Raw genomic sequence first — 25,571 nt, 5'->3', positions numbered from 1 at the left:
CAGTGCCATCGAAGAGGCACATAATTATTTTGGTGTTCTCATCATAATTCAAAAATCACATGTTCTGTTCCAGTGACCAAAAAACGATAACCTGTCAAAATAACGATTTTTGTTTCCTGCGGCCAATGTTACAGGACCATGTTTCTCCACTGCGATGAATTTGATGCATTACAGAAAAGCAATGCTAAATAGTAAAAATAATAATAATAAAAACAATGATCATTGTAAAATAAAAAGAACTGGTGCAACAAACAGAATGAAGCAACAGTAATAAAAGCATCCACAGAATCTAGATAATGCAGATTATGAAGACAATATCTGAGCTGAATTTTATATTTGTTACATATACGCTGACATCACAGTGTATGCTTGGCTTAGTTTTTTGTCAAATGTAAAGTAGTGAGATCCAGGTTAATATAGGTAATCAGATCTGATGGAGAACTTGTAAATTAAGGTTGCTCTACTTGAAGCATTATAGATATTCTACCATCACAGTCCTCTGGAAAAGTTCTGAACTACTGATTGGAATGGCTTCTGCTTACATCATACACAGACCCTGGAGTTAGTGCCAATTACTTTAAAAACATTTTTTTTTTAATTTGTGGAAAGGGAAGGAAATGTTTACTCACTGTAACAACCGTAAAAATTAGGAAAATGCAGTAGTTAAGAAGATCTCTGTCATCCCTCTCATGTTTGAAACAGAGACTGAAATGCATTTAATGCTAAACTATTTAATATAAATAATTTATATAATAATAAATTATTTTAATCTAATATGATCGATTGCAAATATTGCTAGTAATGAATACCTAAAAACAGGCATAGGCAATGACCTCCTGCACACAGGAATCACTCTAACTAGCTTTTAATATCTGTTTAACTATTCTTATGTCCTGTTCCAGAATTAAGAATCTTTGTATATACATGCACACACGCACACACACACACACACACACATTGGGTTTTGCCTGTGAAAACTGCATTTGTGTTATAAAAGATAAACTAACATGAAGACCAGAGAGCTTAGAAAAGAGAGGAAATCGATCAGAGCCATTGCACAAGCATTGGGGATAGCTTGTAAGACAACTTGGAATGTCCTGAAAAAGAAAGAAACCGCTGGCGTACTGAGCAACAGATATCAAACAGGTCGACACAGTTATTGCAAGCAAGGGATATGCTACCAAATATTAAGTGTTACTTATTTTCATTTACTTAAATACTATCTGTTCCAATACTTTTGCTCACCTAAAAATTGGGTGGTCTGATACCAAAAGGTGCTATGTTCTAAGTACTTTAACACATCTAGGTGTAAATACCAGGAAATAAAAGCTGAAATTCTGAACTCCTGTCTCATGTTCATCTTTTTATCTCAACCCCAAATGTATTGAATGTATTGCAAAAACAAAGGAATTGGCCTTGCTGTTCCAATACTTTTGGAGGGGACTGTATATATATAGTTCAAGCACAAGAAAACTGACAAAAGGTCTTGAGTTCATTCTAGGTGTGGCATTTGCATTTGGAGTCTATTGCTGTTGTCAACATGATCAAAGAAGTGGCAATGCCAGTAAAGCAGGCCATTGTGGAGTGGAAAAATCTGAATAAATGACTCAAATATGTAGCCAAAACATGGATGTGTTAAGATCAACTTTGGTACAATGTTAAGGAGCAAGAACCCATTAGTGACCTCAGCAATAGCAACAAACAACCTGGTAGAACACAGAATACTACCGTAGTGGATTACCCAAGAACATTTTCAATAGTGGAGTAAAACCCCTTTTCAACTGTTGAACAGATCACATTCTAGGATGTAGGTATAGAGGTGTCAAAGACTAAAAGAGAGGACTACATCAGCATTACCTCAGAGGGTTCACTGTAAGATGGAAAACACTGGTCCGCTTCAAGAACAGAACAGCGAGGCTATAGTTTGAAAAAAGCGCATTTTTAAAAACTGGAACAAATTCTTATGGGCAGAGTATTAGCCTGTACCAAAGTGATGGAAAGAGAAAAGTGTGGAAAAGAAAGGAACTGCTCATGATCCAAAGCATCCACCCTCCATCATTAAAACATGGTGGAGGTTGTGTTATTGCTTGGGCATATACGGCTGCCATTGGAACTGGCTCACTTTTCTTAATTAATGATGTGATTGCTGATGGCAGCAGCAGGATGAATTCTGAAGTGTACAGAAACAGCTTTTCCACTCAGGTCCAACCAAATGCCTCAAAATTCATTGGACTGGGTTTAACCTTGCAGCAGGACAATGACCCCAAACATGCTGCTAATCCAACCAAGGAGTTTATCGGGGCCAAAAAGTGGAATGCTCTTGACTGGCCAAGTCAATCACCTGACATGAATCCAACTGAACATGCGTTTCACTTGCTGAAGACAAGACTGAAGGCAAATATCCCCTGAAACAAACAGGAATTTAACATGGCTGCCATACACGGCTGGCAGAGCATGATGGGAACACATCCAGAATCTGGTGACGTCTATGAGTTTCAGACTTTAGGCAGTCATCAAATGCAAAGGATTTGCAAGCAAGTACTAAATACGATTATTTAAGATTATGTTAATTTTTACAGTCACTTTTGGTCCCAGTAAATGGGGTATTATGTATTTTAAAAAGGCTGTAATTCCTACACGGATCACCAAATATCGATGTAAATTCCTTCCCAAGCTGACAGTCTGCACTCATATTCATTGTTTCATTTCAAATCCAATGTGCTGGTGTATAGAGCCTAAACAAAAATTGTGTCAATATCTAAATAATTATGGCCTCATAATAATACATTTAGTGTAAATATACATATATACACTAAGTGTATAAATGTGACTGTTTAAAAAATATATACACTATTTCACAAACAAAATATAAACTATTCTACATTTCTGCAGTAATACTGAGACTGCAACACTGTCCCAGCCAAGTAAGTTAGATGTATGGATGTAATTATCTAACAAGTTATGCAAAATGATAGCACCTTGCGTCTTTTGACTGCAACATGGCATAGGCAAAGGCACCTTTTACTTCAGGAACCTAGTGATGACTTCGGGGTCTATTCTATTTCTCCAAAACAAAACTTTATCCTCTTCAGTCAGAACGTACAGACCTCTCGCAGATGAGAGGGCTTTGCTGGTGGGTGACGCTTTTGATCACGTGTTCTTATCCTGGGTACGTACGTCGTATTTTCTTTTCCCCGTCTCTTTCTGGCTGGATCGATTCGAAATAAACAAGATCAGCGAGCCCATTCTACCTTGTCGCTGTGGCCGCTGTAGGGTTTAGTGCTAGATTGTACCCAAAGCAGTTCAAGGGAGAGGGTCCTCCCCCTCATCGCAACTGGCATTTACGGGAGCCCAATCGTATGTTATTTATTTATTTATTTATATGCCTAGCCACATATTTATTGTTTCAATTTCATCTTTCCCGGAGCAACTGCAAGGTAAGTTTACTTTCAGTGTTAACTTATGTTCACAGTTACAGAGTTTTACCTTTACAAAGTTGTGCTAGCTTGCTAAATGTATTTGCTCCAATGTGCAGGGCAGTGCGGCTAGCGTAGCTACATGGAGTCGCCTGAGTAAAATGGCGACAGTAAGAGGGGGGGCGAGACTCTATTTTTTGGGAGACATAGCCCCCCCTTGGGATATGTAGCTAACCCATCATGCCAAGATTGTTGCTAACTAGCTAGATAGTCCCGTTGCCAACTCCATGACTAATCGAAACTTCAGCAGCAAAGGCAAGCTTGTTAACGTTGTGAAACTACATTTTCGACAATCATCGGTCATATTTCCGATGCTCATCCACACTGATTCTTCTGTAGTTTCTGAATGTCGGTGTATCACCTGAGACAAAGGTACCTTACCAGTCTCTTATAATGTCCCATTGCACTATAGCAAGCTAACCTATGCTGCCAGCTTGCTCAGAGATAATAATACATAGTTATTTGTATCACATTGTTAATATAATAATTCGATAACTTTGGAATCTTGACCATTAATGTTCGCCAACTTGCTCCCTGTTTTAACTAATTGCTTCAACATGTAAGTTAGCAAGCCAACAGTCCTGCTGCCATAGCTAATTTAACTACCATATCCTATGGTCTCTTTTTTCAATATCACATACGTAACGTGACATACTCCGATTTAGTTTTTCCAGTTGTGTTTAAAGGGGCGTGTTCTTTATTTATTTATTTTTTGCGATATAGGCTAAACTGTGTGAAGAGCTTAGTCTAGTAAAAGATTAGTAGTGCTAGTAATAAGATTATATGGAACACCTAGAAATCTGAAGTGGGAAGTTGTTTGCAGCCAAGATCCATCTATAAAGGTTGATCTAATGTAAGCTACATTAATCAAATCGTTTTGAAGGGATGTTTCAGGTTATGAGCTGTGAGCAATATTTATTTTTCATTTCAATTCATTATTGTGATCCTCTGGATTAATTTATAGTTCTGGTTTTAAACCTTACTTATCTGGCTTTCCCTCACATGTCAGTAGTTTTGAAAAGCCTTCTTGTGCCTAAAGCTTGTTTGATCTCTACATAACATAAGCACTCCAGTCATACATCAACCAGTTTGTTCTGCGATGAGACTGACATGCTGTCTTCACCGACATGTCAGTGGTCCCTGCACAGTTTTTTAAAAAGTAAGGGGAGTGATTTTGGGGTGCACTGCACTTTGTACACAGTAATTGTTTGAGACCCCCCCTTCCAGTGCAGTACTTCTGCTAATCTGCCACTGTTTGCCTTTGAATGTGGGAAGGTGGGAAAAGAGGTCTCTCGCCCCCAGTCAGAGGCTGAGACTTTGGGTTTATTCATACTTTTGGGCATCTCAGTTCTCCCTTTGCCTCTTCAGAAACAGTGGCATGGGTAGCACTTTATCTATGGATTCTATGGTAAAATGATAACAGTGAGCCAAAGATCTTTTCCTCAAAGCAGTCCACAAAACAGCTATATGGAAGTGAGAAATTAAAATAAAATATTTTAAAATGGATCTTTGCATGATGAGAGCTTAAGAGGGTCTCATTATATGTTTTCACGTTTATTTTTTTTGTCTTTTTTGTGTGTTCTGGTGTTCTGGACCTTTAGTGGTTATACACTATGTCTCTGACTAGCCTAGTGAAGTCAATGTGAAGTGAAATTCATTACAAAATATTTTTATAGAACAGCTTAAAGAGAGAGTCCCTCTGCTGTGAGCCAAAAGGGTTTGGTCTGCAAGAGCCGACATTGTGGCTCCTCGTTGGTTAGGAGGCTGTGATGTCAGCCATTTTAGGTTGGACAGCACAGTGCACGGTGCTGCGCCATTTTTTCTTTTTAACAACCGATGTTAACGCTTGAAGTGCTGGCTACAGAATTCTGTCATTCCCCTCACCAAAAAAAAACGCATACAGCTCAATGTATAGTTCGGCTTTAATACAAATTTAAGTGTGCAATCAAAAACAATACATTAAGGGTCAGAATGATTTTGAAATATGTATTGGCCTAAATAAATACCTACAAGTCATAGGCCGAGACATTTAGCTATCTTGAATATGAAATATAGAACACAAAATCAGTGTTTGGAAAGGCAGTCTGTTGGAGTGAGAGAGAGAGTATCGGTATTGGTCTGCGGTAGCCACAGGACTGTCCTGTGCTCCAGCGGGCGGCCATTCTGCAGAGTCAGAGCTTGTTTACACCAATTACCAAGTGAAAGAGAGAACAGTCCGTCTCCCCAGTGAGCCGAACCAGTCAGTCACACAAATAGAACGCGCAGGGCAGGGCTCCGGGCAGCCAGAGAGAGGAGGCTGACCGCTCGCGAGCTCGCTCTCCCGCTGTCAGCCACACCTAAGAGGCACGTACGGCGCGTGAGCCAAACAGGCCAATGCTCGGGCTCGGAGTCGTCACTCCCAGCGGACCGTGCACAAACAGGGCTGGGAGAGTCAGGAAACCCGTCGGTGTGGAGTTGACTTCTGCACTTATGGGTGTGAGTGAGGGAGTGTTGTAGGTTGGTGGAACTGGGGGTTGGGGGTGGTGGTTGCCATGGAGACCGTAACACGCCAGTGCTGACACCAACCTGTCTCCCAGCGGGCCAGGACAAACTTACTCAGGGAAGGGAGGGGGGCGGGGAGGGAGGGAGAAAGAGAGAAAAGCGCTCCGTGCTGCACCAAGAATGCTGTGCAGATGCTCAGAAAGACAGACCGTGAGCACAGTGCATGACTCGGATTCAATCTGCATCTCAGAGAAAAGCTAGCGTCTCAGCATTCTCAGAATTAGTCAGGAAGGCAGATCACTTCTCTGTAGTGTTCAGCTGCTATAATTGACACACAAACACATGCTTGTACAGGCAGATTGGGGTAAATATGGAGGCATAAAGAACATGATATGTTTTTGAGCTCACTGCCAGGACAAGACATATTCTGCATTACGTAGGATTTTCGTTCTAAAAGACTATTAAAATAATTTACACTCTTCAAAGAAATATATACAGAGGTTGCCTACATAGTCTGTTGTTGTTGCAAAACATCTGTATTGCTGTATAGTAGGTTTCTCAATATGGATGCCATTCCTTTATTAAAGATAATAAATATTCAGACTTCTAACCCTCAGCTGCAATGCCCGGAACCCTTACCCCTGATCAGCTGCTGGTGCTGTTGACTGAATACAAGGACGAGTGAGTGAATTAGCATGAGGTTGGAAATGCACACCTAAAAATGGTTATAATGGCTATAAAATGAATACTGGTTTGTTGCAAAGGAAATATTTTGGAGCCCAGACATGACTGGAGCTGTAGCCTTTCCCTGGCTGACCATTTCCAGTTCAGTTCAGAGTGGAACATTCCAGAGGTTTTTGAGTGAGCCTAGGAGGAGGGGATGGAGTGATTGTGTGCAATCGCGGTGGGGAGGGGGTTATTGGGGTAGAACATTCTTTGCTGAAACACCTCGCTGCTTCCTCTGCAACAGCTCACCCCCCTCGCTCCCCCCCCACCACCACCACAACCACAATACTACTGCCCAACCCCCACAGACTTTCCCCCTTCCCTCAGGCTCAGAAACGTGATGGTTGGTACACGCCACCCACCCAAAAACATTTTGTGCTAGTCACGTGACCCTTGCATCTTGGTAAGACCACACCTCCTGATGCACATCTGAGGAGCGCTGGAAAATTCCCCGTCTCTGATTTTCAGTCCATTGTTGAGTTCTCACTCCAATGTCAAGGTTCTGGCTGTATCGTAGCCTTAGCCGAGGACCAAACCCTCTGACCTGTACCTAAATGACAACAATGCTCCAGTCTCGGCTGCTGTGAACATCACAGCTGATCTTTGTTTTGGCTGCCTTACGGTAGCCACAATAGAACATTGTGTTCCCTTGACTGAGGCAGACTCTCACTCTGTCCTACATCTCTTAATGATCCCCTGGTATGATAAGCATATATATTTGAATGTTATTTATGAGAATTAAGTACTTCCAAAAGATCAGCATGATCCTGAAAATCAATAGCGTCTGTCTTACTTAAAAAAGGTTTTATGTCCCTAATATTGTGATAAAAGCTGTCTGCAGTGATGGGTGTCAGGTGAAGTGCAGTTTGCAGTCTTCAGACAGAGCAATATCAGCACTCACTGTGAGCCACCTGGTGAGAGAGCATTTAAATGAGCCAGCCCAGTATATCAGTCAGCGGTAAAGATGAGTTTTCTGTGTCTACACAGTGTGGTTCCAGACTGGACTCATCATGTCGCGTTTAATACGCAACCTAATTTAACTTCCTGGCTTCATTTAACTATTGTTATTCAAAGCCATTCAGACTGGACTGTTGTCAGAGCTTGTGGGTAGAGCGTTTGTGTAGGTCTGCTGTTCGATAAATGCTTATGTAGGTTCAGATGAACCTGTCTGGGTATTATGGGCCTGTCACAATGTCTTGACTCCTGGTTTGAGGAGTTTGAAACTGATTTATTGCCTGCTCACTAGACGTGTGACAGCTTGACTTTCTGTGACTGGAGTGCTGAACTCTAAGACATTTATTTTTTGGGCCATACGTTTCTGGCATAATGTGGCTTTATGAGAGTAAATTGTCCTTCAATAGATGTAAAAAAAATAGAAAAAAAAGAAAGTCTAAATAAGAACAATTAGTGTCTAAAGAAGAACATTTAACAGCTCATTGCAGTACAGAGCTTGTTACTATGTTTACAACAAAAACCAGCATACACGATGGGTCCCCAGGAGCAAGATTGAGAAACACTTAGCTAACTACAGTGAATCTATGTACTTAGGCCCATTTGCTACTATTCATTTAGCGAATACAAAACTGTATGAAATCAGTTGATTTGGCTTTTTATTTAAAGGCCTATTGCTGATCATCAGTGAGTTTTGCGTTAAAGAGGTTGGGGAGGAGTGGGTGGCTAGCGACCCTGTACTGTGCAACAGCAAAAAGCAGACCTGCGTGGTCCTTTACTCCGTTTGCGTCGACTGCTCTCTGCGGGTTAATGGCAGGCTGATTAAATTTACCACGACCTTTCTGGCAGAATGAATGAGTGCAGTGGATGTGGCAAACTGGGATTAGAGTAAGATAGCGCTGACCTAGATCTTTGCCAGGAAGGCAGTCGTGAGGCAAAACTTCACAGAGTCTGGTGATCCAGGACCGCGATTATTTTTATTGCCGGCGGTGGAGTGAAAAATTAAGGATAGCGGTGAGAGGGTGATCTTTGATTGGGCCCTGTTCTAGCATTTGTCTCAACAAAGATAAAAACCGAATAAAAATCCATGCTAAGCCATGTTTTGCAAATATGTCATGCAGTGAAGCTTAGATCAGCACTTAAATTGCAGAACTGTGTTTGGGATGAATGGATGACGCTCTGTCACTGGGCGGGCTCTCTCATGGGAAAAGACAATAGACAACACTGGAGAGAGAAAGGCGCCGACACAGAGACCCAACCTCCCCTGACAGATCCACACGTCCTGTTTCTGTGTTCTGTGTTTGAAAACTTTATATATATATAATGCAACAACGCAAAAGAACATTTCTGTCAAGGAAACTTGTACTGAAGATTTAGCAGTCTCCTGACTGCTAAAATGATTTATGTTTATTGCTTACTAAAGGACAACAAATAAGTTTAATGCGGGAGTTTTGTTCATCAACAGTTTTTGTTTTGGTCTTTCTCTTGGCTTCACAGCCAAGTTTTCTTCAGTATGCACATCAGCCAAATTGTCAGAGATGATTAAAAAATGATTGTAAATACAGTATTTTCAGTCATGCACCATTTCTAACTGAATATTTCCATTGTTCTTTGAGATGGTTGGCTTTCACTCTGCCCTCTTTGTAAAAAAAATTACTGGTAGATTCTTCAACATGAAAAAACATGCAGCCCACAGAAGGCTGTGGGTTGGAGCAGACATCACCCTGGAAGGCGGAAATTCTGACTCAGAGCTTGCACATTCAGCTCTGTCACCGACATATCATGACATTTCAGCTCACGGTTAAAACGCAAAGGCACAATCACATTTGTGAACCTATATTTATTACAACTGTGTAAAGATGGGTGAGCTGTAGCGAAGGGTACTACAAATGGATTGATTTATTCCTCGTCAGATAAGAGTCTACTCGATCTTTTTGTGAAAAATTGAGTTTGAATGTCTTTGCCTAGGTGTATGTAAACTTTTGGCCTCAACTGTATACCCACTATGCTGCCCTAGCCAGAGTGGGCCCAGATGATGCTCAAGTGGCTGCCCCATCGGCAAACCCCTTATTTAGAAGGGTGCCTCTGTCTAGACCACTCAGCATGCCCCATCACCTTATTTCCTCCGGGAGCTGCAGGTGTGCTTGGCTGATCCGCATGCTTTTGCCCACCATAGCAGAGACGGCAGAATACTATCTGCACTGCAGTGAAGCAGGGGCTAGGCCACGTGCCTGGAGCCATCAGTGTTAGAGCTTTAGTGCTCTCCCTAGATGGAGCTTTGAGAGATGAAGCTTATTGCCCTAGCCTGCATCCTGCCTGGAGAAGGGTGTGAATACAAGATTAAAACCATCAGAACATATAGATGGGGTTTACTTCAAACTATCCCTGAAAGGAAGTGGGCTATCATGGGCACAGCTAGTAAACCATTTGAAACCAAACAGACAACAGATGAAAGCTTTCATTTACTGCAAATCATTTTTTCTGAAATATTTATGTGGAATTCTCATAAACCTTTTTCTCCCTTCTCACCCTATAGGTGTCTTTTCTGCTGTTTAAAATACACCTGAACTGTGGACCCAGCTGCAAAGATCGTCGAAGGTCATGCACCCACAGCATCTGTTATCCATGGCTGGTGCTTGACGGAAACCCAACTGCACAACATCAGACTGCATTAAACGTCTTAGCCCTTTGCCATTTCACATCCCTTTGCGTCTTTCAAAGCCATGGCCAGCAAGAGGAAATCCACCACCCCCTGTATGATCCCACTGAAATCCATGCACTTGCAAGAGGAGGTGGAGCCGGAGGGTGATCCACCAGACTGTCTGTTGCATCCAGGCAGGGACAGCAGCTCTCTCTCTGGGGAAGAGACATGTGAACAGGAGGTAGTTGACCCCTCCAGGCCAGACAGGGGCAATGCACTAGAGGATTTAGGCACTTACATCTGCCGCCCATGTGGTTTTGAATCCCAAGACTTAAATCTCTTCCTGGACCATGTCTACAGTGGACACCCTGACTTCCGGGCTGAGCCCAGCTTCTACTGCATGGACTGCGGAGTGTCCACTCCAAAATTCGAAGGACTGGCCCTGCACAACGCCCGAGCGCACCCGAGCACAGCGGCCACCACCCTGCAAGTCAGGAGGCGAGACCGGAGGATCACAGTGGAGCAGAGCTTGGTTGTTGGTGAAGGGTCCAAGGAGTCTGAGATCTCCATCACCAAGACACCCATCATGAAGATGCTCAAGGGCAAGTCTGAGCCCAAGAGAATTGTTGTGTCCCATACAGCAGATGAGCCGACCTTGGACTCTGTCACCAACAGGGAGGCGGAGAAGAAAGACATGCCTGCAGTGACACATGTGCCCACCATTGTCCACAACGGAGCACCCGGTAAGGTCACTGTCCCATCAGCTATACAGATTGTGAATAGCTCGGGAACACTGCCTGTGCTGAAGACAGCCATCACGCAGGTTGTATCCATGGTACAGAACCGGACGCTTCATCAGCAAGCCCCCATCACAGCCTCCACATCAACCTCCACCAGCAGTTCTAGAAACCTACCAAAGGTGATGATCCCTCTGAGCAGCATCCCAACCTACAACGCTGCCATGGATACCAACAGCTTCCTCAAGACGTCCTTCAGCAAGTTCCCCTACCCCACCAAGGCTGAGCTCTGCTATCTCACTGTGGTCACCAAGTACCCAGAGGAGCAGATTAAGATCTGGTTCACAGCGCAGCGGCTCAAGCAGGGCATCAGCTGGTCACCGGAGGAGATTGAAGACGCTCGCAGGAAGATGTTCAACACCATCATACAGACGGCTCCCCCCACGCCTCAGCAGCAGCAGCGTCACAGCCATCACAACCCCTCCCAACACACCATCACTGTTCTGCCTGCCTCCCTGGGCCCCAGCGGCATCCCACAAATACTTCAGGGCAGTCTGGTGGGTCAGGGAGGGGTGATCGTCACCCAACCAGTGATGGCAAACGGGATTCAAGTCAGCAGTGCCCCCGTTGCCTTGGCGGTCACCCCAAAGCCCCAAGCAGCAGCTAAGCCTCTGATGCAAGCCAGGCCCGCCGCTGCTCTGGTTGCTGACAAGGGCGCCAGCATGGTTGTAAGTACAGTTGGAAGCAGTAGCAGTGGCAGCACTGTCATTACAAGCAGCTCTGCCAGCAGTGTCATTAGCAGTAACAGCATCACCAGAAACACCAGTGTTATTAGCATTAGCGGAGGCAGCAGCAGCAACAACTTCAACAACAATTGTAACAACAACAGCAAAACCAATAGCAGTGGCAACATTAACAGCAGCACTAATAACAGCAGCACCAGCAGTACAAGCAACAACAGTAGCAGTAGCAACAGCAGCAGCAGCAGCAGCATCAGTAACAGCAACAACAGCATTAGCATCAGCAACAGCAGCAGCAGCAGCATCAGCAAGGTCACTGACTTGCAGCCACCAGCCCTTGGCGTTAGCCACAGCTCTCGGACGCTCCCCAACAGTTTCTTGGACCCCAGTTTCTACAAGAACAAGAAGTCACAGGAGCAGCTGAGCGCCCTCAAGCAGAGCTTCATCCGTTGCCAGTTCCCTGGGCAGGAGGAGGTTGAGAGGCTCACCAAGATCACTGGACTTACCGTGCGCGAAGTGCGCAAGTGGTTCAGTGACCGACGCTACCACTACCGGAACCTAAAGGGCTCACGCTCTGGCGTAGGGGGCCTTTTCAGTGGGAACTCTTTGCTTGACCTTGCTGACAGCCCTAGCTCCTCCGAAAGCTCCAAACCCAATCAGCCTGCACAAAGCCCTCCACGGCAACAGCAGCAGCAGATGTCCCCGCCTACGCCCTCCCGTCGAGCTCCACGGCAACAGACCCCAGATTTCACCGCCATCCGTTACAAGGAACGAGACCCTCAGCAGGTGCGTGCCCTGGAGGCCAGCTTTGTCCAGGACCCCTCGCCCTCTGAGGACGAGGTGGGCCGGCTGCGCGCCGAGACAAAGATGACCCGACGCGAGATCGACGGCTGGTTTTCGGAGCGCCGGAAAAAGGCGGCAGCCGAGAAAAAGAAGGAAGAGGCGGAGAAGGCAGAGGAAGACGACCTCGTCGAGAAGGATGTAGAGGAAAAACACAGTGTGGAGGATCCTTCACAGACATCATCACAGCAAGACATCAAGGATGAGAAACACAAGGATGAGGCCTCCTGCACCACACCTAAAGTCAGCCCCATAAAAATTAACCTGAAGATGCTCAAGGTGACAGAGTCCAATGGAAAGACTGAATCTGAGAGCACCCAGCCAGCACAGGTGGAGAGCCCAATTACTCCACCTCCATCCACCTCCTCCAGCCACGGAAAGAACTCACCCGACCCATTCCATCTGCTCAAGAAGTTTTTTGTACGCGCCCGCTGGCCCACCAGCGCCCAGCATGATGATCTGGCTGCGAAAACCGGGCTGCCACGGGCAGAGGTGGTGCGCTGGTTTGGGGATGCCCGCTATGGCCACAAGAACGGGCAGCTCAAGTGGCTGGAGAGCTACCAGCAGATGGGAGAGGAGAGGGAGGACCACAAAAAGGATGAAACCAAGGTACTGAAGGCTCACCTGTCTCTCCACGGGAAGCTGGACGAGGAGCACGTGAAGGGGCTGGTGGAGTCCAGCGGGCTGAGCGAGGAGCAGGTCCGCCGGTGGTTTGCCACACAAGTGCCCTCGCTGCTGGAGAGCGAGGTGGCAGCAACAGCAGAGCCAGTACCGCAGGACCAAAGGGTTGTGAAGGAGCAGCAGAATGAACGAACAGCTGATGCTGCGGTCTTGAACAATGACAGTACGCTGGCCACCAGTTCCCAGTCTGTGAATCCCAAGCAAGGTGAGTGTGTGGAGTGTTTTAGGGGAGTTTGTGTGTGCGTGAAATAATGGCTTACTACATTTTCTGACAATTTCACAATATTTAGGATACAATTAATTTAGTTTGGTGTTATGGTCATTGTGTGCCAGTGCCATTTTCCTAGTGGAACAGATGATACGTAGGCTGGGATGGTGATGGTGTTCTCAGCCAGACCTTGCTTAAACACTTTCACCATATCAATGAAAATGACTAAAATATTACAAGTGCTGCCCATCCAAGAGCTCTTTGTCAGCCCAGTAAGAACACTCCACTCTGAAATTGTGGGGGGAAAAAAAGTTTGTGCCATTTTTTAGTTTTATATTGCCTATATGTGAGAGCATGTTGTAGAAAACAGACAACAGATAGTGTGCACAGCATGTCCAGACAGGCACGCATCACTGTCGGCACCATTCCGCATGAACAGTTTTGGGGTCTGGGCTATTTTACTGTGCTGGATTCAGTTTGATATTATCCACTCCTCAGATGGGAAGGGGACACCACTGGGATTGTCCCAAGAGGAGCTGTCAGAGTACTGATTTCTCCAACTGTGATGACTTGACTATTAATGTGTGCATTTCAGGGACAGATTGAGGAGTAGGCTGTGGCAGAAGGATGAGATCTGGGATTAGAAGATGGCTTTTTTTTTGGGAGCATTCAAAATGACATCAGATGTGACTGTAACAGTATCACTGGAGACAGACTTCCCAAAGATAATCCCTAGCCCCTTCTCAAGTCTCTTTGTGAAAGAGTACCAACAGGGCATCTGTCTCAGCAACTGTTAGGAGACACCTAGCCCACCTCCTCCTGCACGGCCGGCCACTCAACTGCAGAGAAAGTTCTTGATGGGGAGAGGGAGGGGCAACTGCCAACGTGGAGCACAAAAATGGGATGGATATTGACCAAGTCAATCCAACGGAGAGGACTGTGGCATTGCAGAAAGAACAGTTTGCCAGGAAACTGGAGTATATGATAGGAATAACAGAGTGGAGGGGTTTTGTTCACGACTGACACAAAGTATGTCTTGGATACGTTTATTGTATTTTACATTTTTAGCAACCAGTACTTCAGCACAGCTGTACTCTTATCTTGGATTTTTGAAGTTAAAAAATCGTCAGTTTTGCCAGATTTGAAACTTAACAAGGCTTGTTTCCATTTTTACAGATCTCACTATTTGCAGAATAAAATGACATGAACTGAGTGAGTGTTTTTTCTTATGTCTCCATAATCAGCCAATGTAATTAGCCGTTGCAAAATGAAAATGAACCGGACAAAAACATAGTAATTGTTGAATAAGTACTTTAATTCTCAGGCTTGAATATGTATCATATGAAAGGGGAAATTAACTTATACTTGTAACATTTTCCCCCATAGCTTAGGCACATTACAGAAAGGCTTCGTTTGTAAATAGAACATCAGTAACAAAAAAAAGACATTTGAACAGGAAATCTCAGTCGTATGTACAGAGGCACGAGAAAGCAGACACAGGTCAGCGACGGCAGCGTTGGGGGAAAAGCCTGTTTCCGTTCACATGCACCGACTCCTACATCACAGACAGACATGTATTCAACCGAAAGAGAACCGCGAGGCAGGAAGCCAGAGTTGGCACCGGGGGGGAGGGGGTGTTGAGGCGCCTCCCTGCTGCCTGCACACGGAATGGAATGTTTGGACAGTGGTAGGAAGTCTGAAAGAGGGTTAATTCCATATAGCATAATGTCTAATGAACATACAGTGTAATAAGCCTGTGCTTTCTCTCATGTCTCAAAAGTATGGTTTTCATTATTCAGTCCATTTCTTCGCAGGTCAAAGGACCAAAGACAGCAGAATAATCTGGGTTGTTACTGGCTGTAAAATCAGAACTGTTGCATGATGGGATGGCCAAAAAATTTAAGGGTTTAGGATTGTTTTTTAAATCCCACAGAGGGCACGAATCTCTCGAGCTAACAGCCCACAAACTGGTTTTCACTAAACCCAAACCATATGGCTTTCATGGAAATTCAGTCGTAATATTTGACACACTTTCATTTGCAGTTGCTAGACCAGTGCAGCTCTGCAGCAGAGTAACATATTACATACAATACAAATGTATATAGCTGTATGGCTGACTTTCAAACGTCTTTGCTTTCTCCACAATCACCCCACCCCTTACCATTTCTTCTCACCTGCCTTTTCAGTACTAGAGCAGTAATCTCAAAAGATTATTTAACGAATAAGTTCCTCTGGCAAGAAGCTTCCTCTGATCTCTATCACAGGTAAAAAAAAAGTCTTGAAACAGACAATCCCATTTCATTCCACACTGTGGAGACGGGAAATGCACACAGATCGCAGAATGCTGCCTAAGACATGGGTCACTCCACTAATGGATAAATTAAAAATAAAAATGTAAAAAAAACAAAACAATAAAAGACAGTAATGGAGCAAAAACACTGTTCATTTACAGTATGAGACTGAACTAGATGCAAATTCCCGGGACTAAAAGCATGATATGGTGTGACATCTGCTGGCAGAAGGTTGTCACTGCAATATACTGCAACTTAAACCCCACCCCAGGGTGGCTTTTCATGTGCAGCACATAAATTGTGAACACAAATAAATCATCCCACAGCCATCAAGTATATCATTGCATAATGGTTTTGTTTTTTTTGTTTTTTAAATGCACACGCATTGCCACAGATACATGGACAAGCACTAAGATAGATATTGGTCCCCTATTTGCAGTATTAAAGAAATAGTTCACTTTTTAAAGTTACAAAAAAATTCAGTTTTAGTGTGGGGGGGGGAGGGATCAGGTAATTACCCTGGTACAATCCCTGGAGGCATACTGTCACTCTACATGATTCTTTGGAGTACTTGAAGTGTATTTTGCTATAAACCACCAACCTGCAAATGCCCCCATAATAGCCATTGCAAAGCTGGCAGGTAATCATAAACCTCTGAATCTAAAATATCCTTAAAAACTGTCTGGGCAAATTGAAAACATACAATAAAACTGAAATGACTATTTTTTACTCCACAGTAAACTATCCCTTTAAGGACACAAATTGCCTTTATTGTTAAATGAAACACTTTGTTCAGCTTGGTACTCATTTTAGCATACTGTGTGTGACTAGAGACAGCTCACTCATTCTGTACAAACTACACAGAATGAGCAGGGTGTCAGACTTAAACAGTCGCATTTTGTCAAAAATTAAAAGCCTTCAATCTAAATGCTAAAAAACAAATAAAAAGGCATACTCCAAGGCACCTACAAGCAACATGTGGAACACAATGTCACGGCTAAAACTGCGTCCCTTCACAATCTTTTTTTCTGAAGTTAAAAATAATAATAATCCCCCTCAAGCATAGACTTAATATTCCCAAGTCAAAAATCAAGTGGTAATAAAATGGCTTTGGCTATCACTGGGGTAACGTACAGAGAGGATTGCGGAAGGTTGGACAAGAATGACAGATTTGCATTTTTATCTTGATTCAGTTCTCCCTCAAGAGAAAAGAACAAAATAGTAAATGGAATCAACACAAACTCAGCAGTTAGTCTTGGAATTGAAACAAATCAATCACTGAGCTATAACTGAGAAATGTCAATTATATTCAAAATTAAAAAGAGGAAATGAAGCAGATTCCTCTTACCCAGTGCTCAGCAGGGGCTGACTCAATGTAGCCCTGTTCAAATCCCCACACCACCAGTGTTCGGCCCATCAGAGTACTGAACATATCATGCTCTGTGTGTGTCTGAAATCTGGACTCTTTCATTAAAATCAGTCATCGCTGTTCAAAAAATTAATTTCGCTAACGTGCGAGACAAGGTAGTTTGCATGTACAAACGAGCAGTCTGTGTCATAATTTCCTCAGTTCACATCTCTTTAAACCAACAAGGTATTCATGTCATTTCCAGGCCTCCTGTTTTTGTATTCTGCTCTGTATTCTTCGGTTTTAGCAGTTCAACACAGCATTTAATATCAACTGATTGATGATGAACCGAATGCAGTATCTTATGAATAAATCGCTTTGCACTGAAACTGTATGCATGTAATCGGTTTTTTCTACTTTACCTTTCAAATCACCCCGGATATTGGGCATCTACCAGGCGTGCAAGATTACAGCAAGCGGCCAGTCAACCATGCATCTGACCCGAGGTGAATAATTAAAAACAAATGTGAGATGATCGGTCTGATTGGTCCAATGATGGCTGCTGAAAGACAGACACAGAGCTTTCTTCCCCAGGTCTTTTCACGATTGTTGTATTCCAGCCTGACACCATCAGTGGTCGGCGTCATCTCAGGACGCTCATCTCTGCTCAGCGCAGAGCGTGAAAACGGTCACCAAGACCACCTCTTGTGGAAAAACAAAATGCCCGCATGTAGATTAAAAATAAAAATCACATTGTGAAAGTTAAAATTGAAGTTTAAATAAAAAACATGAAAAAAGAAGCTCTTTGAGAGCAGGTCAGCTGTTGCTGTTGCCGTTCCATGGCAGACACAGCAAGCTGGAATAAATATATTTATATATTTATTATATATATATATATATGCTGGAAAAAAGGGAAAAAATAACCTGGAATCCGTGTCAAACTGATGCCAACACAACCTATAGTATCCTGCTGTGTTTGTGTCTAGCACAACACAGTGTTCCCTCACAACAACTCAGATGAAAAGGCTGTACGTCTTAGCTTTAGTTTCTTTTCTTTTTTTAAACTTTCCGTGACTGATGGCTTTTCCCCTACCCACACTCACTCAAGAGCAGTTTTCTGGGGAGGCCAAGGAGAGAGTAGAGGAAGAGCTGCCTGAAATGTAGGCCAAAGCAGTGACGTTTCCATAGAAACAGCTTTCACAGCAGTCAGTGACATCATCACTACCGGAGGACCTTTATTTGGGCCTCACTCGGTCTACACTCGGTTCTCTCCGCCAACCCTGGTCCTGCGAATCAACCTAGAGGAGAGCAAAACAGAAGCCCGGGTATCATTGCTCCAGTCACACTCTTCTACAGGCACTGGCAACAAACATCCCTGAGGTGCTTCAACAGAGGCTTCCTGTGAAGCAAATCACAGGGCTGGGCTGGACTATCCTCTGGTTCATTGCTGTTGGACATCATTAGACACAGTCTCTACGCACAAGTACATTTAATATTTCAAGTGCATGGGTGACAGATTCAGAGCTGAATTGATACCACACTGACACACACTGCCGTAATTGGTCGTTGCTCAGGGCGACACGCATACACAGCCGTGCCCAAACACCGACCGCTGGACCCACCTCCTGTTCTGAGGATCCACGGGGTCCAGGAGCGTCTCCTGGGACACCCTGAAGTCATCCGGGGGCGACTGGTAGCGCGCTTCGAAGGAGCCCTCGCGCCCGCGGTAGCCCATGGCCTGTCCTGGGGAGGCGGGCAGGGAGGAGACCGACCCGGTGGAGGACGTGGACCCCGCGTCGCCCAGCCTGTCCCTGCCGACGTGGGCCACCGCCGCCACGGAAGCCCCCAGAGGAGGCGTCATCACCTCCCCGTTCTCGAGCTGTGCGAGAGGAGAAGGGGTGAGAGCTCGCTCCACACGAGTTTGATAGACAAAAGCCCAAAGACATGAGCTGCAACGAGTTTGAGCGCTCCTCATTCAAAACCCCAGTGATGGCGTACGTGGTAAATCTCGCTTTAACAGAAATTGCCAGTGCCATCGAGTTGCTTTAAGACTCTGAGTAAAGTCACACACCATTTCACCTCAAGGTTGAAAACATCACTTGGGTCAATATGACCATTTAGTAACTGATTAAAAACCATTCATTCAGCATCCTACTGGATGTTGTCATTATGTCAGTGGAGGGCCAATGAGAGGTGATGGTTTAATCCAACGGAACCATAATATACTAGCCAAAACTTGGTAAAACCAATCAGATTGCAGGAAACCAAACTCGCACAGAAAATGTAATTCTCATTCCAGACCCTCTCGAGTCAGAGAAGCTGTGGTCCAAACTCCTACCACTTGGACCTAAAGTGAGTGGAGAGATGCATGATGGGATACAGGGATAGGAGTGATGTCATCTACCCTGCCGCTGAGGATGTCCATGTGCACCAGAAGGGAAGCCAGCTCCAGGTCCTCATTGTAGCTGTTCTTCAAAAGGACAGACCTGTAGCCTGCGCAAGACAATTATGAATTATGCATTCCATTTATATATGCAATATATTGAAGATGCTTTTAATATATTTTAAACGTAATCTGAGTAACTTTACTCAAGTTAATGCTTGCATTTCTCAGCTGAAAAGTATTGACACACACACAACTTTACAGTGTAGCTCTTAGCGTTCACTGCAAATTATATTTGAACCAAGCTGGGGCATTGAATTACAGCACTGGAACATGACTGACTGGAGAATGACCGGGGGTCAGTGGCTCGTCTGTACTGTCACACAAGAGCGTGCTACTGACGGACTGCTACTTGGGCAGGGCCTGAGGTCAGTACCTGTTTTGAGGCCGGCGACGGGGAAGGTGGCCTGGGCCAGGAAGTTCTGATCACTGAACATGTCGATCTCATACACCACAAATCGCAGGAAGGCAAACTCAGAGTTGCAGACCGTGAAGCGGAATGGCTTCCTTGGCCATATGGGGTTCAGACCATTGTCAGCTGAATGGAAAGGCAGAGAAAGCAGAGAAAACAATGAGACTTTTGACAGACTTAACACAGCACACTTGTTACATACTTTAAAAACTGAAAAATGTTTTTCCTGCAATTAACTCAAATGTGCAGAACAACTCATTTTGCACTCAAGGTTTCAGACCACTGACTACCTCATCCTGTTTCCGTAACAGTCCGTTAGACAGAAATGAGCCCTTACAGGCTACACAGTGGATTGTGCCACATACACACAGGACACTAAAGAATGTCATTTCTCTCTGGAGGAAAGGTCTTTTCTCACCTTCAGAGTCGGTCTTCTGTTTGGCATTGTCATACTCCGCCCCACACACCTCCACCTCGATCAGCGGGCACACAATACCACGCCCGTGTTTGGGCAGGTGGCGAGCCCCCAGAACCTGCACCCAAGCAGAGAAGGCACATTCAGAAGCCTGGCCTGTATCACTCCTCTCCTGAAGATGGCAGACACAGCCAAGCCACACTACAAAGCTCCACCCACGCCAATTTATATTCTTCTCCAAGCTGCGACACTGGGCGTTGTGGCAAGTAAATATATCCTCTCTGACTTCAGTTAGTGGAGCGATTTTTGTCTTAAAGGGAGCAAATGAGGGGAGGGGAGTACGGAGTATTGCGGTCATCAGCATCCAGATGACAGAGACCAAGTGAAACAAAGAAAGAAAGGCAGGGTTCACACTGGCCAGAGGCATCACAACATTGCATAATACAAGGCCAAACTGACTGGAGAGCTGGAGGCAGCAAGGCAGAGCAGAGTGAATGAGTGTGCCAAAGTTCAAAATATTTCTGTAAATAGCATTTTTACAGGGCTGCTGTGCCTACGGCCAGACACAGGACCACATTTCTACAGAAGGCTGGTGCAAAGTCAGAAAGGCAAAAGGCTTTTTTTGAATAAATATTGTTCTCATGTTGATTATAATAATAACTTTAATTTAACTTTTGCTCTAGCCATCACCTCATGAACAGATGTTGGCAGATACCATTAAACCGTTTCCCCACACTCTGGTTGATGCATAATTTTGTAGCTTGCAGAAACATTCAGTGTGTGTGCAGTCTTGATTGGGGCAGTCAGTCAATGGAAATGAGGGTGACGGTGAGGGTACCTCTATTTGCAGGGTGATTGGCTCCAGGCCCCGTAGAGAGTGTCGGTCAAAAGGGTCAAAGTTCTCATCCCTCATGATGGCAGGCTGCAGCACATAACCGCTCCGACCGTTCAGCATGAACAGAGCCTGATTCATCTGCATGGGCTTATCTGGACAGAGAGAGAAACAGAGACGTGACAGCGAGTCAGTGAAAAAGAATGAGAGTGAGAGAGCATGAGTGAGTGTACGTGTGTGTGTGTGTGTGTGTGTGTTTGCGTACGCAGAGGAAATGCACAACACTTTTCAGCACAATTCTCTACCATTAAATGAAACATGTTTTTCCCATGGTCTCCAACATCAGCTGTAAATCTCCTCAACAAAACATTAATTAGAACTTGTGATGGTGTCATGTGAAAAGCCCGGTGACTTGGTAAGTGATTTGCTTGACCTTTTACCATCGACTTCATTTCAGATACGTGCCTGTACAGTGAATTTCATGTTCTAATTACTGATACATATTAGAGTGTACAGCAAAACCAGCTTTTGGCCTGTCTCAGAATAGGATTCGAGTGCTGTTCCGATGCGGTGGCAGAGTAGACAAATGATCCAACCATCTCATCACTGTAATGACTATATGCACTCGCTGGCATCATTCCCTGACATCTTCTACCTTATTTACTCCCCGGCAAGGAACCACGTCAATGATCCTTGACCATGAAAAGCAGGCTAACGTCAGCTAGCTGACCGTAATCGAGCGGTTTCACTTTGACCCTTCAACAATATCATTTTGAGAGTAACTTTGAGGTGCTCTGGCTGCCACAGATGCACAAGTGAACCCCTGCTAGCTCGCAAGCTCAGCTAAAAATAGAAAACACCCAGACCTAGCCAACTGACTGCAATAGGGGGAAAAAAAAGGAAAAATACTGCAATTTGAAAAGACAAACAGTACAGTTATAAAAAAAAAAAAATTAAAAAAAACAAGTCTACCTACCTCTTAACAGCAAACAAACTATTAGGTACTACTACTAACAAACTACTAAAATACCAAATATACAGATAAAAATGATATAGAAAATGGAACTGGAATGGAACAAGTAAAGACTAAAAAGGATTTCTTGCTAAACTAATCTAATGAGAAAAAAGCTCTGAGCAGTCTAATTTGTGCAGTTGATTTGAATACATAACACTTACCCCACAAAATCAAGAAGAGGGCGGAGATGGGGCATTAACTTGCTAATGTAGATGCTTTACCTACTTCTACATCACAAATGTGGGCTGGGCTCCAGGCAAAAGCAAACAAAACATCTTTCTTTTGGGTGCACGTGCACGGCACACAAATGCCAATTAGATTTTTTGTACAATAGTACTAATGTGATAATGATATCAAATCGATACTAACCCTAACCCTAACTCAAAAAACCTGATTTCATGTTTATTACCCCTTTAAAAGGGCCATAGTACAAACAGGAAACTGCCCAAGGTGCACTTTAAAATGTAACAGCTGATAAAAAGATACAATACATTCAGCGTCCTCCACACTCCACACTCCACACTCTCACCTGCGGTCTGGAAGTTGAGCGCCACCAGCTGGCTGCCACAGAGCCACATGGGCAGAGGGTCGTAGTTGGAGGAGTCGAGGCGCTGGCCTTTGGGGTAGATCCGGGACAGCTGCAGGCGGTTGTACTGCAGGAACTTTTTGCCCTTGATCTTGTTGACGTACTTCTCCGCTTTGGTTTCAGGGAAGGAGGACATGTCCCGGTAGCAGGCTCGCTCTGTCCCTATCTCTATCAGGGAGAGGGGGCAAGCAGGACAGAGCCATTAGGAAACACTTCCTGTACAGGTCAACCCAAGAGACACTTCTAACCATGAAGCTGGATGCACCTGAATTCATTCAGTTTTATGGAAGAAGGCTCAGATTATCTACGCAAAGACAGAGTATTTTAGGGCGGAAAATATAAAGCAGCCTTACTGTCCTCATCAAAAGGCACAGGCCGGCAATAGATGACCAGATCAGACAGTTCCAGGGCAATCTTCTTCCTCCTCTCCATCATCTTCCCCTCTTCCAGCTATCAGAGAGAATATGAGCCTTTGTAGAATACTGTATACACACTGATCATAAAGGTACAAAGCCAGCACAGTCACAACAGCAGGCTTTAGTTGTTTTCCTGATCTTTACTAGCACTGTGCCCAGGGCCTGAGGCCTGTGCTTTGCCTCCTGGACACACGTCCACGTCAGCGACTGACCTTGGCCTCCGAGGTCATGGTGACCTCTCGGATCTTCAGCACCCAGACCTTGAGCTCCTCCTGCGTGTTGGCGGCGATGTCCAGGGTCTGGCTGGGTCGGGTCGAGGCCGCCGTGAACAGGGTGAAGACGTAGGGCCGGCTGCCCTTCCCTTCGGGCCTCACCACTATCGGGAGGGAAGGTTTCCAAAATTAAAAAAATAAAAAGAGCAGCACAGCACAACCCAGTTAGTGGGCCTGACCATCCCAGCCAGGAAGGCTGCTATTTACTTAGACAGCACTTTCAGCCATTATTATACTACCATAAAAAAGCATGTTTGTGATAAACATAATAAAAGAGAGGACTCTGATATCAGACTGGCAGTACTGCAATGAGAACACTACAACCGATTACACTTTTAAACATGCAACCTTTCCCTCTTATCCCACAGAGAACACAAGTTAATGTTAGGCAGGCACAGTGTGAGTGAATGAATATGTCACGTGCACATTTAGATGTTCGTTTATTGAATCTTTAGTGCATGTCAGTGCAGATTAGAGCCAACAGCAAAGACTTCTACAGCGGGGCCCGGGGCAAGGTGACCCCGTGGGGGGGGGGGGGGGTTTATATGTTCCCCGTGCTGCACTGTGAAGAGTAGGGGAAGGGGGGGGCACCACTCACCTATCTGACAGGAAGACACGTCCACACTTCCTCTGAGGAGATCTCCCAGAGGGCTGTTCTCTGTCAGCGGCTGTGTTTGAACAGATGGGGGAGGGGAGGGGAGGGGTGTTGTTAGCACTGTAAAGCCTCACTCTGCTGTCCCTGCCTCACAGTGGTGCACAACAAACCATGTGCCTGCTGTACAGCTCCAGGCCCCTTGCTCAGTCAATATGGCCCGAGCACGTGTGCGTGGGGGGCGTTACAGCGCATGGCAGGCAGGTTTTAACACCACTAAGCCCGGCGTGCTGAATCTTTACGTGCAGGGCAAAGTGCAGAACTTCAGACATGCATTCTGAACGAGCGGGAAAGAGGCGTACAGATCTGTCAGGCTCCACGGCTGTGGGGCTGATCTCCTCCACATAGTTGGCCGGAAACCAGAGCTGCTTCTTGCCGCCACAGTCTCCCTTCCACCTGGTGAGAGAGCGAACACGTACACACTGTTCACTGGCCTCCTAAACACACATCAAAGCTCACCTAAGCTGCCTATACCGACACAATGTCCTTCTGTTAAAAAGGCTCTGAGGTAAATGGAAATGAAACCTGACATTTACACGTGGTTTCCATCGAGCACCGTGCGGCACAGTTGGCGGTGCCAGTGGGGCTACGTGACGCTCTGTAGTCACGCGCCTCTCCACTTCCTGCCTCTGTTGGCGTCACTCACCAGCCCCCTTCCTGTTTTTCCACGTTCTGGATGAGGGCGTTCTTGCTGAAGGAGAGCTCGTCGTCGCGCTGGGCCTTGTACTCGTACATGGCTTTCACAGTGCACTGTGGGGAGGCAGAGGCGTTAGGAGCGCACCGCACAGCCACACAAACACAGATCAAACCAGGAGGGAGGGGTCTCAGAAAGGCTCCCATTATCCACACACACACACACACACACGCACTCACACACGCGCACACACACACACACACACACACAACGCCACACATGTACATGCACACATTTGCATTTACAAAAACTGTAATGTGCATCCACTGTGGTTATCGGTTACACGCAGACGCAAACATCCACTCACACATATCAAGCATTACTCTGGAGCATACACACCTTAAATGTGGGCATCTGATTGGCCTCTACGTAGAATCCAGGATTGCGTCCCTCATACAAAGACCCATAGTCTGGCTCCTGTGGAGAAAAATAAAACAATTTCTAAAATGTTCTTTAATACCCAACCCTTTCTGAGAGGATTGCACCTATGAGGCAATACACAAAACAGTACTGAGATGAGGATTAAATGTCTTTACTGCACCATTTTCTGCTGAATCTGGCTGGAATAGGGGATGTGAAAAAACAGCCGTGATAAAGAGAGGGGCTTCAGACAGCGACTGCTGGCACAAGGGTACGGAGCAGCTTTGGCCTTAAGTAGAGGTGGTTATGGGGTAAGCCACAGTAAAAGGGTGTGGCCACAAGTGCAAGGTCAAC

General features: G+C 45.0%; 2 protein-coding genes across 7 annotated transcripts in view; one reads left to right on the top strand and one right to left on the bottom strand.

The window, feature by feature from the left end:
* Positions 1-3,145: 3,145 nt before the first annotated feature.
* zhx3b (zinc fingers and homeoboxes 3b) lies at positions 3,146-14,693 on the top strand. Of its 2 annotated transcripts, none has more exons than XM_064298611.1 (3): positions 3,146-3,169; positions 10,171-13,478; positions 14,077-14,693. In XM_064298611.1, the coding sequence occupies exons 2-3, from the start codon at positions 10,358-10,360 to the stop codon at positions 14,085-14,087; spliced, it is 3,132 nt and encodes a 1,043-aa protein (XP_064154681.1). In that variant the 5' UTR covers positions 3,146-3,169; positions 10,171-10,357; the 3' UTR covers positions 14,088-14,693. The 2 variants fall into 2 exon arrangements, with proteins under 2 accessions (XP_064154681.1, XP_064154680.1); XM_064298610.1 differs by lacking the exon at positions 3,146-3,169 and adding an exon at positions 3,176-3,437.
* Positions 14,694-14,775: 82 nt separating this feature from the next.
* Positions 14,776-25,571, bottom strand: part of plcg1 (phospholipase C, gamma 1) — a 38,524-nt gene continuing 27,728 nt past the window's right edge. For all 5 annotated transcript variants that reach the window (XM_064298609.1, XM_064298606.1, XM_064298604.1 and 2 more), the window contains exons 21-33: positions 25,197-25,274; positions 24,810-24,913; positions 24,466-24,559; positions 24,110-24,179; positions 23,452-23,615; positions 23,177-23,273; positions 22,767-22,991; positions 21,229-21,377; positions 20,394-20,508; positions 19,940-20,101; positions 19,525-19,613; positions 18,743-18,999; positions 14,776-18,418 (exon numbers count right to left, since the gene is read on the bottom strand). In XM_064298609.1, the coding sequence (XP_064154679.1) occupies positions 18,376-18,418; positions 18,743-18,999; positions 19,525-19,613; positions 19,940-20,101; positions 20,394-20,508; positions 21,229-21,377; positions 22,767-22,991; positions 23,177-23,273; positions 23,452-23,615; positions 24,110-24,179; positions 24,466-24,559; positions 24,810-24,913; positions 25,197-25,274 (1,647 nt within the window). In that variant the 3' untranslated portion in view covers positions 14,776-18,375. The remainder of the gene's footprint in view (positions 18,419-18,742; positions 19,000-19,524; positions 19,614-19,939; positions 20,102-20,393; positions 20,509-21,228; positions 21,378-22,766; positions 22,992-23,176; positions 23,274-23,451; positions 23,616-24,109; positions 24,180-24,465; positions 24,560-24,809; positions 24,914-25,196; positions 25,275-25,571) is intronic.

This window comes from Anguilla rostrata, chromosome 11 (genome assembly GCF_018555375.3).
Source record: "Anguilla rostrata isolate EN2019 chromosome 11, ASM1855537v3, whole genome shotgun sequence".
Taxonomy (NCBI): Eukaryota; Metazoa; Chordata; class Actinopteri; order Anguilliformes; family Anguillidae; genus Anguilla; species Anguilla rostrata.
The sequence above is the reverse complement of the archived record's forward strand: the minus strand, read 5'-3'. Positions and strand labels throughout refer to the sequence as shown.

Excerpts from the sequence above, each read along its gene's own strand:
- zhx3b (XM_064298611.1), top strand. The coding sequence starts at position 10,358 with ATGGCCAGCAAGAGGAAATCCACCACCCCCTGTATGATCCCACTGAAA.